This window comes from Oncorhynchus nerka, linkage group LG21 (genome assembly GCF_034236695.1).
Source record: "Oncorhynchus nerka isolate Pitt River linkage group LG21, Oner_Uvic_2.0, whole genome shotgun sequence".
In the NCBI taxonomy this organism is placed as follows: domain Eukaryota; kingdom Metazoa; phylum Chordata; class Actinopteri; order Salmoniformes; family Salmonidae; genus Oncorhynchus; species Oncorhynchus nerka.
Genome location: NC_088416.1, coordinates 22,382,667 through 22,397,978, shown reverse-complemented (window position 1 = coordinate 22,397,978; position 15,312 = coordinate 22,382,667). Strand labels below are relative to the sequence as shown.

Here is a 15,312-nt window from a genome sequence, read left to right as displayed (position 1 = left end):
CTCAATACTATGGCTCTATTAATAGGAGTACAGAGCGATTTTGTTTCTCCTGTTCTCTGTGTGTGAGATGGAGGATTTAGGATGAGACTGTGGGAAAGGGACCGTTCAGGCGACATGGGGAAAGGGACCGTTCAGGCGACGTGGGGAAAGGGACCGTTCAGGCGACGTGGGGAAAGGGACCGTTCAGGCGACGTGGGGAAAGGGACCGTTCAGGCGACGTGGGGAAAGGGACCGTTCAGGCGACGTGGGGAAAGGGACCGTTCAGGCGACGTGGGGAAGGGACCGTTCAGGCGACGTGGGGGAAGGGACCGTTCAGGCGACGTGGGGGAAGGGACCGTTCAGGCGACGTGGGGGAAGGGACCGTTCAGGCGACACTTTTTTTGACACTGCTGCAATCCAAGCCTGTTCTCTATGACGCTGGAATTCGCCCAAGGTCAATATTGCGTTTACCCCGGTAAACACAGGATCAAAGTCCACTGCTGCCATTCAGCTCACCTTTACCCCTCCGCTTGAAGGCATTAGCACCCGCAGTCACACACCCCTCTGTCGGCCCTCCCTCCGTTCCATTTGTTTATCCAGCGCTTCTCCATAACACACATTGGGATTACAGATTAGGGGTGATTCCCAGAGGGAATGTCGAGAGTATGGTAACAGAGAGAGGCGGGAGTTTAGACATCAGATCAGGATGAATATTTAGACAGGTGGACAGACTAAAAATGGCCACCGCATCCGGAAACAGCTGAGGCCTAGATTTAGTAGAAATGGAATCCCCTGTGCGGGTAGTTATGTTTGCACTGTCAGGGATTTGACATGGCACAGCCACAGAGAGGGAGGGGTGAAGGCGATGCATCCGCCAGTGGGTCCCATCTCTCTGACTGGGCCTGTGTAGTGTGGTTTGGGTGTAGGTCTGGCCCAGTGTTGCTGGCTGGCTCTGGATCAGAGCTCCATTGACCAGGGCTCAGTGCCGGTGTCCAGAATGAGCCCCCACTCCTTTGTCTGCCTCAGCCCGGCTCTGCTGGTCAGCAGCTTCACACACACACACACAGCCCTGGGTGGTCTGTCCGTAAAGGCCAGTGTGAGAACACACCAGACCAGACTAGAATTCTGAAAAGGTATCAGAGTGAATAGGGGTCATGGATTTAAGCCAAATGCCTTTGTCCTGTAGTGGATTAACTGCTTCCAGGAAACCCTGCTATATGTTCTGGAAACACTCCTGGTTTTACAATCCTCCCCTCGTCACTGTGGTTGTCTTCTCTGTTCCATAGTGTTTTTAATGTGTATCCCCGGCTGTCGTGGTGGATATCCTGACCCTCTCAGGACAGTGAGGAGAGAAGACGATTTATAGTGTGCTATATCAATATTATAATATTACTAATAATAATTAGTAGTGAGCTGCATGATTTTACTTACCCCCAGCCTGTGTCACCGTAGAACACACAGGGACCTGATGGATAGCCCCAGCCTGTATCACTGTAGAACACACAGGGACCTGATGGATACCCCCAGCCTGTATCACTGTAGAACACACAGGGACCTAATGGAGACTCCCCAGCCTGTATCACTGTAGAACACACAGGGACCTAATGGATACCCCCGGCCTGTATCTCTGTAGAACACACAGGGACCTGATGGATACCCCCGGCCTGTATCACTGTAGAACACACAGGGACCTGATGGATACCCCCAGCCTGTATCACTGTAGAACACACAGGGACCTGGATGGTATCACTGTAGAACACACAGGGACCTAATGCCTGTATCAGAACACACAGGGACCTGATGGATACCCCCCCCGAACACACAGGGACCTGATGGATACCCCCAGCCTGTATCACTGTAGAACACACAGGGACCTGATGGATACCCCCAGCCGTAATGCCCTTTTCACACCACAGGGACACTGCACGATTTTACTGTGTGTGTGTTTGAATGGTTATGTTTTCTGTGTGTCTGCTTCAGTGCGCTGACTTATTTGTGTGTGGAGAATGTTCAGTGAAAGAAAGACAGGAATAGGGAGAAACGGGGGGTGGCTGTGTAGAGAATACCCCTGAGCCGTGTTAATAAGGACGGTATCTTCCTCTTTCTTCCTCCCTCTGTCTTTTGCCTTCCCTTGACGGCAGGAACGGGCCAGATCATTCCCTCACTCCCTGGCGTTGCTCTCATCCACCCCTCTCTCCTTCCCTTCGCCCTCTCCCTCCTTTCATGCTCCTTCCTCTTTCCCTCCAGCCTCCCTCCCTCGGTCCCCCTCTGAACCCTTAGGCCACAGATCAGCCTGCTGTCGAGAGCGAGAGGGAGGGGGGGGGGGTGTGAGACTAAGAAGGATAGGGCTGTTGTGAATATGGTTAGAGGGAGAGAAGCAGACCCAGGCTTGCAGAGATGAACAGATGGACAGACAGGAAGAGAAAGAGAGGGTCAAATCAAACTGAACACGGGTCTTCTCCAGTAGTCATCCAATCAGGGGAGCTCAATGTGCTCTGTTGGCAGTGTTGCGTAGGGCTATGGGTGAATAGGGGCAGGGCAGGGAAACTGGTTCAGTCACTAGATGTGTGTGTGACCCGTGCGTATTTCTGAGTAACGTTAGATCTCCACACAAGGTCAGGAATATCAAGGGGTCGTGACTTTGAAGCCCTGATTATGCTGCCAACTAGGTTAAACAACCTTTTTCCGGGACATTTGGCTCTTAATTTAACACCGTGTTTATCCTCAGCCGCTCGCATCATTGTGAAACCTGGCTGACCGTTTTTTTCCCGAGTGGCGTTAATGGAATACGGAGGTGTGCTGGATGCCTGGGTCAGTTGGAATGACTTTCCAACTGCAAACAGCGACCTCGCCATCCACCCCTGCAGGGCTTTCTTACAGGCTGCTCAAACGAGCAGGTTTCATCACTAAAACACCATCAAAACTGTTCAGGGATCCTCAATGCTGCTTTGTTCTATGAGGGAGTTAACTTTTACAGAAGATGGGTGCTGAGCCGGCGGGTGGGGTGCCACGGTGGGAGTTGGCAGTTCTCTCTAAAAGTGGACGTGGCTCTGTGCTCTAAACGGTGTCTAGTCAGCCGCTGGGCTTCACGCATGGGTTTTTGCTAACATGCTCGCCCCGGTCTCTCTCGCTCTCTTTTCCGCACACTGCCACACGTCCCCCTGACATGGCTTATAAATAACCACCGTGTAGAGAGGTCCAGAGGAAGTGGTCTGGTGACCCTTAACCCCTTTGCGCCTCGACAAACAGACCTCTCTCTCTCTCTCTCTCCGTTCTCCCTCTTTCCTCCAGCTAAAATAGATGGTTATGGCCTTATTCATCCAAATATGTCACTTCCTGGTGTGAATATGCTGTGTGGTTTAGGTCCTCCATGGTAGCATTGAGAACAGTGAAACAAATGTCTAATTTTTCTCTCTCTCTCCCTCTCCCTCTCTCTCAGTACTGGCACAAAGGATGCTTCAGCTGCGAGATCTGCAAAATGACTCTAAACATGAAGAATTACAAAGGCTTTGAAAAGAGACCATACTGCAATGCGTAAGTTGTCCCCAAGTGTGTATGTTTGAGAAAGGTAATAGACGTTCACAAAAGGCTCAGGTGTTCATCCCTCATACCAAACAGAAGTGGCCGATTTAGCCTATTGCAGAAGACTGGTCCAGAGACTGACCCAAGGTTGTGTGTGTGATGTTACAGACTCTACTGTGTGTACTTTAGAGCAGTGTGGAGGCTCCCTTCCTTGTGGTGTGGAAAAGAGCACGCTTTACACCCCCCCTTCTCTGGGGGTCAACAAGAGAAATTTCAGAAATTCCTCAGCAGTGACGCACACCAGCCAACTCACGCTTCACACACACACTCCCACTCAAGCCCACGCTCCCACGGCTGGTTAGGAATCCTTGGAATCCCCCTCTCATTTTTGCCTCTTCTCACTGTGTGTGTTTGGGGAAAGAAGACGTGGATTCATGTTCTGTTCATATACACACAGTTGGTCCCCCCCTTCCCTCACGTACACACAGTTAGTCCCTCCCCTTCCCTCACGTACACACAGTTAGTCCCCCCTTCCCTCGCGTACACACAGTTAGTCCCCCCTTCCTCGCGTACACACAGTTAGTCCCCCTTCCCTCACGTACACACAGTTAGTCCCCCCTTCCCTCACGTACACACAGTTAGTCCCCCCTTCCCTCACGTACACACAGTTAGTCCCCCCTTCCCTCACGTACACACAGTTAGTCCCCCCTTCCCTCACGTACACACAGTTAGTCCCCCTTCCCTCACGTACACACAGTTAGTACCCCCTTCCCTCACGTACACACAGTTAGTACCCCCTTCCCTCACGTACACAGTTAGTACCCCCTTCCCTCACGTACACACAGTTAGTACCCCCTTCCCTCACGTACACACAGTTAGTCCCCCCTTCCCTCACGTACACACAGTTAGTCCCCCTTCCCCCCCTCACGTACACACAGTTAGTTCCCCCCTTCCCTCACGTACACAGTTAGTTCCCCCTTCCCTCACGTACACACAGTTCCCCCTTTAGTCCCCCTTCCCTCACGTACACACAGTTCCCCCTTTTAGTCTCCCCATTCCCTCACGTACTCACAGTTAGTCGTCGTCCCCTTCCTCACGTACTCAGTTAGTCCGACCCCCCCTTCCCTCACGTACTCAGTTAGTCCGACCCCCCCCCCTTCCCTCACGTACTCACAGTTAGTCCGTCCCCCTTCCCTCACGTACACAGTTAGTCCGTCCCCCTTCCCTCACATACTCACAGTTAGTAGGTTCCCCCTTCCCTCACGTACACACAGTTAGTTCCCCCCATTTTAGTCCCCCCCCCTTCCCTCACGTACTCAGTTAGTCCGACCCCCCTTCCCCCTCACTTCCCTTCCTCACGTACTCACAGTTAGTCCGACCCCTTCCCCACGTTCCCTCACGTACTCACAGTTAGTCCGTCCCCCTTCCCTCACGTACTCACAGTTAGTCCGTCCCCCTTCCCTCACGTACTCACAGTTAGTCCGTCCCCCTTCCCTCACGTACTCACAGTTAGTAGGTTCCCCCCCTTCCCTCACGTACACACAGTTAGTTACGTGCATGCACTTAATATATACATGCCAGGAAAACACAAACTAAATTTTACTAATGTTACACCCTTGCAACCTTCTCTTCCGCTTCTCAATACGCTTGTCCCTCTGCCCAGAATCCAACCAGGAACGAACACACACACACATGTTCATTTTGAATACTGGAGAGTAGGGATTTTCCCATGAATTTCCTACTTCTCCAGTCGCTCTTAGATCCCGATCTTTCAGAGATCATGCGGCTTTGCCTTTGGCAGGATCATCTCTATTCTCTCCTCAGACCTCCGTTCTCGCTATCCCTCCTTCAGGAAGCAGGCCCCTCCAGACTGTGTATTGCTCTTCTTTCCATTTCTGTAAACCCCTATCCGTCAAGAGTAAACCCCTATCCGTCAAGAGTAAACCCCTATCCGTCAAGAGTAAACCCCTATCCGTCAAGAGTAAACCCCTATCCGTCAAGAGTAAACCCCTATCCGTCAAGAGTAAACCCCTATCCGTCAAGAGTAAACCCCTATCCGTCAAGAGTAAACCCCTATCCGTCAAGAGTAAACCCCTATCCGTCAAGAGTAAACCCCTACCCGTCAAGAGTAAACCCCTACCCGTCAAGAGTAAACCCCTACCCGTCAAGAGTAAACCCCTACCCGTCAAGAGTAAACCCCTACCCGTGGAGGAAACTCCCTCTCCAGGGAAGGAATGCTGGCTCTAACTCCACTCGCGCTGTGTGGTGGTTTTACTGTGGTAAACTATGCTATCACATTTACATTTAACATTTAAGTCATTTAGCAGACGCTCTTATCCAGAGCGACTTACAAATTGGTGCATTCACCTTATGATATCCAGTGGAGCAGCCACTTTACAATAGTGCATCTAAATCTTTTAAGGGGGGTGAGAAGGATTACTTTATCCTATCCTAGGTATTCCTTAAAGAGGTGGGGTTTCAGGTGTCTCCGGAAGGTGGTGATTGACTCCGCTGTCCTGGCGTCGTGAGGGAGTTTGTTCCACCATTGGGGGGCCAGAGCAGCGAACAGTTTTGACTGGGCTGAGCGGGAACTGTACTTCCTCAGTGGTAGGGAGGCGAGCAGGCGGATGAACGCAGTGCCCTTGTTTGGGTGTAGGGCCTGATCAGAGCCTGGAGGTACTGAGGTGCCGTTCCCCTCACAGCTCCGTAGGGAAGCACCATGGTCTTGTAGCGGATGCGAGCTTCAACTGGAAGCCAGTGGAGAGAGCGGAGGAGCGGGGTGACGTGAGAGAACTTGGGAAGGTTGAACACCAGACGGGCTGCGACGTTCTGGATGAGTTGTAGGGGTTTAATGGCACAGGCAGGGAGCCCAGCCAACAGCGAGTTGCAGTAATCCAGACGGGAGATGACAAGTGCCTGGATTAGGACCTGCGCCGCTTCCTGTGTGAGGCAGGGTCGTACTCTGCGGATGTTGTAGAGCTTGAACCTACAGGAACGGGCCACCGCCTTGATGTTAGTTGAGAACGACAGGGTGTTGTCCAGGATCACGCCAAGGTTCTTAGCGCTCTGGGAGGAGGACACAGTGGAGTTGTCAACCGTGATGGCGAGATCATGGAACGGGCAGTCCTTCCCCGGGAGGAAGAGCAGCTCCGTCTTGCCGAGGTTCAGCTTGAGGTGGTGATCCGTCATCCACACTGATATGTCTGCCAGACATGCAGAGATGCGATTCGCCACCTGGTCATCAGAAGGGGGAAAGGAGAAGATTAATTGTGTGTCGTCTGCATAGCAATGATAGGAGAGACCATGTGAGGTTATGACAGAGCCAAGTGACTTGGTGTATAGCGAGAATAGGAGAGGGCCTAGAACAGAGCCCTGGGGGACACCAGTGGTGAGAGCACGTGGTGAGGAGACGGATTCTCGCCACGCCACCTGGTAGGAGCGACCTGTCAGGTAGGACGCAATCCAAGCGTGGGCCGCGCCGGAGATGCCCAACTCGGAGAGGGTGGAGAGGAGGATCTGATGGTTCACAGTATCGAAGGCAGCCGATAGGTCTAGAAGGATGAGAGCAGAGGAGAGAGAGTTAGCTTTAGCAGTGCGGAGCGCCTCCGTGATACAGAGAAGAGCAGTCTCAGTTGAATGACTAGTCTTGAAACCTGACTGATTTGGATCAAGAAGGTCATTCTGAGAGAGATAGCGGGAGAGCTGGCCAAGGACGGCACGTTCAAGGGTTTTGGAGAGAAAAGAAAGAAGGGATACTGGTCTGTAGTTGTTGACATCGGAGGGATCGAGTGTAGGTTTTTTCAGAAGGAGTGCAACTCTCGCTCTCTTGAAGACGGAAGGGACGTAGCCAGCGGTCAGGGATGAGTTGATGAGCGAGGTGAGGTAAGGGAGAAGGTCTCCGGAAATGGTCTGGAGAAGAGAGGAGGGGATAGGGTCAAGCAGGCAGGTTGTTGGGCGGCCGGCCGTCACAAGACGCGAGATTTCATCTGGAGAGAGAGGGGAGAAAGAGGTCAGAGCACAGGGTAGGGCAGTGTGAGCAGAACCAGCGGTGTCGTTTGACTTAGCAAACGAGGATCGGATGTCGTCGACCTTCTTTTCAAAATGGTTGACGAAGTCATCTGCAGAGAGGGAGGAGGGGGAGGGGGATTCAGGAGGGAGGAGAGAAGGTGGCAAAGAGCTTCCTAGGGTTAGAGGCAGATGCTTGGAATTTAGAGTGGTAGAAAGTGGCTTTAGCAGCAGCGACAGAAGAGGAAAATGTAGAGAGGAGGGAGTGAAAGGATGCCAGGTCCGCAGGGAGGCGAGTTTTCCTCCATTTCCGCTCGGCTGCCCGGAGCCCTGTTCTGTGAGCTCGCAATGAGTCGTCGAGCCACGGAGCGGGAGGGGAGGACCGACCCGGCCTGGAGGATAGGGGACATAGAGAGTCAAAGGATGCAGAAAGGGAGGAGAGGAGGGTTGAGGAGGCAGAATCAGGAGATGGGTTGGAGATGGTTTGAGCAGAGGGAAGAGATGATTAGCGGGGGAGAGAGAGCGAAGGTTGGGACGGCGCGATACCATCCGAGTAGGGGCAGTGTGGGAAGTGTTGGATGAGAGCGAGAGGGAAAAGGATACAAGGTAGTGGTCGGAGACTTGGAGGGGAGTTGCAATGAGGTTAGTGGAAGAACAGCATCTAGTAAAGATGAGGTCGAGCGTATTTCCTGCCTTGTGAGTAGGGGGGAAGGTGAGAGGGAGAGGTCAAAAGAGGAGAGGAGTGGAAAGAAGGAGGCAGAGAGGAATGAGTCAAAGGTAGACGTGGGGAGGTTAAAGTCGCCCAGAACTGTGAGAGGTGAGCCGTCCTCAGGAAAGGAGCTTATCAAGGCATCAAGCTCATTGATGAACTCTCCGAGGGAACCTGGAGGGCGATAAATGATAAGGATGTTAAGCTTGAAAGGGCTGGTAACTGTGACAGCATGGAATTCAAAGGAGGCGATAGACAGATGGGTAAGGGGAGAAAGAGAGAATGACCACTTGGGAGAGATGAGGATCCCGGTGCCACCACCCCGCTGACCAGAAGCTCTCGGGTGTGCGAGAACACGTGGGCGGACAAAGAGAGAGCAGTAGGAGTAGCAGTGTTATCTGTGGTGATCCATGTTTCCGTCAGTGCCAAGAAGTCGAGGGACTGGAGGGAGGCATATGCTGAGATGAACTCTGCCTTGTTGGCCGCAGATCGGCAGTTCCAGAGGCTACCGGAGACCTGGAACTCCACGTGGGTCGTGCGCGCTGGGACCACCAGATTAGGTGGCCGCGGCCACGCGGTGTGGAGCGTTTGTATGGTCTGTGCAGAGAGGAGAGAACAGGGATAGACAGACACATAGTTGACAGGCTACAGAAGAGGCTACGCTAATGCAAAGGAGATTGGAATGACAAGTGGACTACACGTCTCGAATGTTCAGAAAGTTGAGCTTACGTAGCAAGAATCTTATTGACTAAAATGATTAAAAATGATACAGTACTGCTGAAGTAGGCTGGCTGGCAGTGGCTGCGTTGTTGACTTTGTAGGCTAGCTGGCAGTGGCTGCGTTGTTGATTCGGGGGCTAGCTGGCTAGCTAGCAGTGTTGATTACGTTACGTTGCGTTAAAAGAACGACAATAGCTGGCTAGGTAACCTAGAAAATCGCTCTAGACTACACAATTATCTTTGATACAGAGACGGCTATGTAGCTAGCTATGTAGCTAGCTATGATCAAACAAATCAAACCGTTGTACTGTAATGAAATGAAATGAAAATGTGATACTACCTGTGGAGCGAGGCGGAATGCGACCGGGTTGTTGAGTTCTAATCGGTGGACGTTGGCTAGCTGTTGCTATCATCACAGTTTTATGTCTGTCGGCAGCTTATAGACGCCTGTTTTGTTTTCACTGAACGCTGCCCACCCACAGCTGGGCTGAGAATCCCTGTGCCCTGATTAGTCGGCCAGCTCACAAGGGGATTGCGGGAGATTTAGGAGGACGGACAGATTGGACGTTTTTCTTGCCGATTTGTTTCCATGGAGTTTGAGAGAGAGAGAGTGCACCTTGGGCAAGCTACTGTCATACCGCTGTTGTTCTCATGACCCCTGGATTCATGGACGCTGCAAACCAAACTTTTAATGGAATCAATAGTGTTTATAGAGGCAGTTTCACCTTGACCAGTCTCACCATGTTCTATAGCAGGCAAATTCAAATCTGGACCTCCCATGTCCGTTCCACTGTTGTTTTAGGCCCGGGAACTGCCAGGGATCTCACCATACGATGTTATCGCTGTACTTAGGTACCCGTACGATATGCATTGCAATTCAATACCGATTTTTGATGTTCCAAAAAGATTGCTCTGTGTATGTCTGCTGCAGAGAGACGAGAGAGTGTGGGGGGGAAATGAGTTTTGAAAACATCTTGGCTCACTGTTTAAAAAGATGGAGAACAAGGTATTGGATGAGAGTGACCGGCGTTTTGGAGCAGGTACAGCCGAGTAGCACTAGCTAACCCCACCCTTTTTTATGATTATTTTATATTTACAAATCGCTACTTTGAGTCAAAGTACCACTGCTGATTATCAATCTCCCCTTATCTTTGACTGCGACACCATTTGGGTGCAATGAATTATCAGGACGGGCAGAACAGAAACCCAGCAGTACTCCGGACCTCCAGGCTCAGATTTGAAGAGCCCTGTTCTCTAGTCACACAGTAGGCAGTCAAATTGTGTGCAACTGTATAGTTAATGATTTAACAGAAGTCAACAACAGCCATTCGTTCAGAGAGAATAACATAATCCCAGTGTTGTCGCAGCACGGGGTACTTTCCACAGTTTGCCCAAGTGCTCAGTGGCAGGTCTTGATAGAAACGGAGTTGGATAAGAACCCAGTCAGTGAAACATCTCAGCCAGACATGTTTTAGCATTTTAGACTCGGTCTAATGGCTTCTGTCGGTCTCCCTGTGTGGACGTCAGTCAGACGAGAATTCACAACAGCTCGGTCTTAGCAGAACACACAGCTGTCTACACCAGCTCAGTCCCACCGATAAAACCAGAGTTTTACTACCAGATATCTACTCTATAGTACTCTGCCCCTACCTACCTCAGAGTAGCTGCCATTTGACGTTTTGCCTAACCGTGATCCAGGGTCACATCAGGTTTTCTCATCCAATTTTAAGGGTTAGGCTAATTAATTTAGCATTGGGGGTAAACTGATCCTAGATCAGCTACTTTGTCCTTGAGTGCCCCCTATGGACAGGAGTGGGTGTGGCCTTCCAGAAAGTTATTTTTCCGCCCGCTCCTAGTTCCACTATGCTAATAGCCCTCACTCTCTCCTGGGCAGTGGGTTAGTTCCTGTTCCATCATGTTGACTGTTACAGAGCAGTAGTGTGTGTTTGTGGCTGTCATTGATGAGCAGGGGGAGGCCGTGTGTGACTCCTAACCTCGTTACACTGCAGCCTGACAGAGAGGAGTGTTGTCGGTTACTGACTCCAGACTCATGCATGTACAGGCATTACATAGCCTTCGTGCGCGCGGCACACACGTTCTTGTGTGTCTAACTTTGTAACTGTGTGGGGACACACAATTCAGTCCCATTCAAAATCCTGTCTTCCTGTCTTCCTTAACCCCAAACCTAGCTCTTAACCCTAATTCTAACACTAGTTCTAACCTTTCACCCCAAACCCCCTAGAAATAGCATTTCTCCTTGTGGGAACAAACAAAATGTTCCCGTTTGTTTACTATTCTTGCGGGGACTTCTGGGACAAACGAGCATAGTTAAACTCGTCCACACACAAACTGCACACCAATACAAGCTCAAACACACAATGGGTATCGGGTATCTGTGTGCCAGCTGCACACTTGTCTCTGTTCCACACTGCAGCAGCCTAAAGCACGAAGGTGCTCTGTAGAGCACACGCTGGCCACCGCCACAAACCAACCAGACACACCCGTGTCCCCAAACAAAACCTACAAACAATCGGTTTATCCGAGCTGCCCGGTCACACTCCTCGTGCGCTAAGGAACAGCGCCGCAGGCTACCACAGGATGCTGCTACCAAACGTAACGCATGGCGATGGCGAACTGAGGCTTCCGCTCTCTCAGCCTGATCGAAGCTGCCACTAAGCACGGCCATCCGCCACATTTGAATGGGATCTGAGAGCAGCACCCTCTCCGCCTCTTCAGGAACGTGTGTGTTTGAGCATACTGTGCTGTGTGTGCGCTTGCGTGCTCGAGTGCAAGGAGGGTTGCACGTAGCCTAGCCGTTAGAGGGTTTCCAGTTCGAATCCCGGGTCCGACGGGAAAAATTGCCGAGGACGTGAGCTGGCAACCAGAAGGTTGCTGGTGTCAAATCCTAGATGCCTTTGCCTGCCGTTGTGCCCTTGAGCAAGGCCCTCGACCCCCACACAACAACAGCTCGGTGTGGCAGCCCCCCACACCTCTCCAAAAACCTGTATGTGTGTCTTTCGGAGGGGTTGGGTTAAAAGCAGAAGTCACATTTTGGTTGGTAATTGTAATTGACCAGGAAAGTAATCTTAATATCACACAGAGCCTGCAAAGTGCTCTGTTCAGCACTTTCACAGTACTATGGGCTCACACTCCCCCTCTGCTGTTTGAGCTGTGTGTGGGTTTAAAAGTGCTTGTTAATTAGTTTCTCATTCCTGGTAGTAGATAATTGCACCGCGTTCTTCAGAAGGCCTCGTCGTTTGAGGCTTAGAGCTCGTCCATCTCTCTACATAAGTTTAAATGGAAATTCAATGTGTTTACCAGGTCGTCAAGGAAACACAAAACATATTACCTAACTGGGATACCCCGAGGCATGGAGAGGGGGGGAGATTGTGGTCGTCCCACCCCCTGGGGCATGCTGGGTAGTGGAGTCCATATGAGCAGCTAGATTCAGTTTTTTTTCTTCCCTCTCTGTGTTGACCTGAACCTCGTTGTGCTTCTCGTTGCCTTCAGGACAACTGAGTGAACTGGCAGGCAGCATAAGGAGGAGTGCAGCTGAGTTTAGCAGGAAAAGCTCTGGTGTATAAAAACATACTTGTACGCATCGCTTACACAGATCAGGAATCAAGCAAGCAAGTCTGCAGTACGGGGCTTTTGGAATTGTGCCTGGTGTGTATGTTTGGGTCTGTGAAGCATGCTTTTGAGGCAGAGCGTTTTTCAAGGGCAGTGGGAGGTGGGACTGGCTGGCTCGGTTCTGTGTGTGTGGTTGACCAGACCAGAAATCCCCCAAAAACCCATTCAAGAAGAGCTTTGTGTTCATGCTCTGGTGGAGGAGAAAACCATGACTATTTTCCCTGTGACTGTGTTTCTCCCTGGCCCTCTCGCTCTCACTGTGTTGCATTCTGTTACTCTTCCTGTTGTCCTCCATGGGGGGGGGGGGGGGACAACAACAGGCATTTAGTAACCTTGAAAGAAACAGCTCCCCACAATCCATACCCCCCCCCCCTGCCAATCACCTCTGTTGACGGTGACAGGGGCCCCATAGAAACAGACTTTTTGTGTTTTGTTAGAGATGTCATCTGTCTGCAGGGGTTCCTAATTCACACCGGAGACAAACTCTTAACAATGACTGAGGGTTATTTGAACTGCTTTCCTTAAAATCCTAGCCTCCTGAAAGTCAAATCTGGACCTCGAAGCCAGCTCCATTGCTTTTTAAAAAGAATTCCCCCTTCACCAGGGACTGTTTTTATTTTTACTATGTTCTACATGTAGAATAATAGTGAAGGCATCAAACCTTCACTATCAAACCTTCACACGATGGAATCCTGTAGTAAACAAAAAAGTGTTAAACGCATCAAAATGAATGTTATACTTGAGATTATTCAAATAGCCACCATTTGCCTTGATGACAGCTTTGTACACTCTTGGCCTTCCCTCAACCAGCTTCACCTGCAATGCTTTTCCAACAGTCTTGGAAGGAGTTCCCACATATACTGAGCACTTGTTGGCTGCTTTTCTTTCACTCTGCGGAGCTGACCCATCCCAAACCATTTCAATTTGATTGAGGTCGGGGGATACGCCATCACTTTCCTTCTTGGTAAAATAGCCCTTACACAGCCTGGAGGTGTGTTGGGTCATTGTCCTGTTGAAAAACAAATGATAGTCCCACTAAGCCCAAACCAGGTGGGATGTTGTATTGCTGCAGAATGCTGTGGTAGCCATGAATCCTAAATAAATCACTGACAGTGTCACCAGCAAAGCAGCGCCCACACCATAACACCACCACCTCCATGCTTCATGGTGGGAAATACACATGCGGAGATCATCCGTTCACCCACACTGCGTCTCACAAGGACACTGTGGTTGGAACCAAAAATCTCTACTTTGGACTCCAGACCAAAGGACACATTTCCACCTGTCTAATGTCCATTGCTTGTGTTACTTGGCCCAATCAAGTCTCTTCTTATTTGTGTCTATTAGTAGTGGTTTCTTTGCGGCAATTTGGCCATGAAGGCCTGATTTCAGGCTGTCTCCTCTGAACAGTTGATGTTGAGATGTGTCTGTTACTTGAACTCTGAAACATTTATTTGGGTTGCAAATTCTGAGACCGGTAACTCTCATGAACTTATCCTCTGCAGCAGAGGTAACTCTGGGTCTTCCATTCCTATAGCGTTCCTCATGAGATCCAGTTTAATCATAGTGCTTGTTGGGTTTTGCGACTGCCCTTGAAGAAACTTTCAAAGTTCTTGAAATGTTCTGTATTGACTGACCTTCATGTCTTAAAGTAATGGTGGACTGTTGTTTCTTTGCTTATTTGAGCTGTTCTTGCCATAATATGGACTTGGTGTTTTACCAAATAGGGCTATCTTCTATATACCACCCTTACCTTGTCACAACACAACGGATTGGCTCAAATGCATTAAGAAGGAAAGAAATTCCACAAATGAATTGAATTGAAATGCATTCCAGGTGACTACCTCATGAAGCTGGTTGAGAGAATGCCAAGGGTGTGCAAAGCTGTCATCAAGGCAAATATATTTTGATTTGTTTAACACTTTCTATTGGTAACTACATGATTCCATATGTGTTATTTCATAGCTGTGATGTCTTCACTATTATTCTACAATGTAGAAAATAGTAAAAAATAAAGAAAAAACCCTGGATTGAGTAGGTGTTCTAAAACATTTGATCGGTAGTGTGTATTATCCACATTTAAAATACAATCTGCTACGGCAATAAGGCTCCTTGGCGATTTCATTGATCATTTTCCTAATTCAGATAGGCCTAGTTTGGGTGGGTTGTCATTATATACAGTGGGGCATAAAAGTATTTAGTCAGCCACCAATTGTGCAAGTTCTCCCACTTAAAACGATTAGAGGCCTGTAATTTTGTTATATACCCTTTGTTGGCAATGACAGAGGTCAACCGTTTTCTGTAAGTCTTCACAAGGTTTTTACACACTTGTTGCTGGTATTTTGGCCCATTCCTCCATGCAGATCTCCTCTAGAGCAGTGATGTTTTGGTGCTGTTGCTGGGCAACACAGACTTTCAACTCCCTCCAAAGATTTTCTATGGGGTTGAGATCTGGAGACTGGCTAGGCCACTCCAGGACCTTGAAATGCTTCTTACGAAGCCACTCCTTCGTTGCCCGGGCGGTGTGTTTGGGATCATTGTCATGCTGAAAGACCCAGCCATGTTTCATCTTCAATGCCCTTGCTGATGGAAGGAGGTTTTCACTCAAAATCTCACGATACATGGCCCCATTCATTCTTTCCTTTACACGGATCAGTCGTCCTGGTCCCTTTGCAGAAAAACAGCCCCAAAGCATGATGTTTCCACCCCCATGCTTCACAGTAGGTATGGTGTTCTTTGGATGCAACT

The 15,312-nt window shown here is 50.0% G+C and overlaps 1 protein-coding gene across 1 annotated transcript in view; it reads left to right on the top strand.

Moving 5' to 3' along the window:
- The window catches only part of LOC115104089 (LIM and SH3 domain protein 1-like), a 42,502-nt gene that overhangs the window by 5,074 nt on the left and 22,116 nt on the right, over positions 1 to 15,312 (top strand). Inside the window, exon 2 of the mRNA XM_029625292.2 lies at positions 3,419 to 3,513. Coding sequence (XP_029481152.1) covers positions 3,419 to 3,513 — 95 coding nt within the window. The remainder of the gene's footprint in view (positions 1 to 3,418; positions 3,514 to 15,312) is intronic.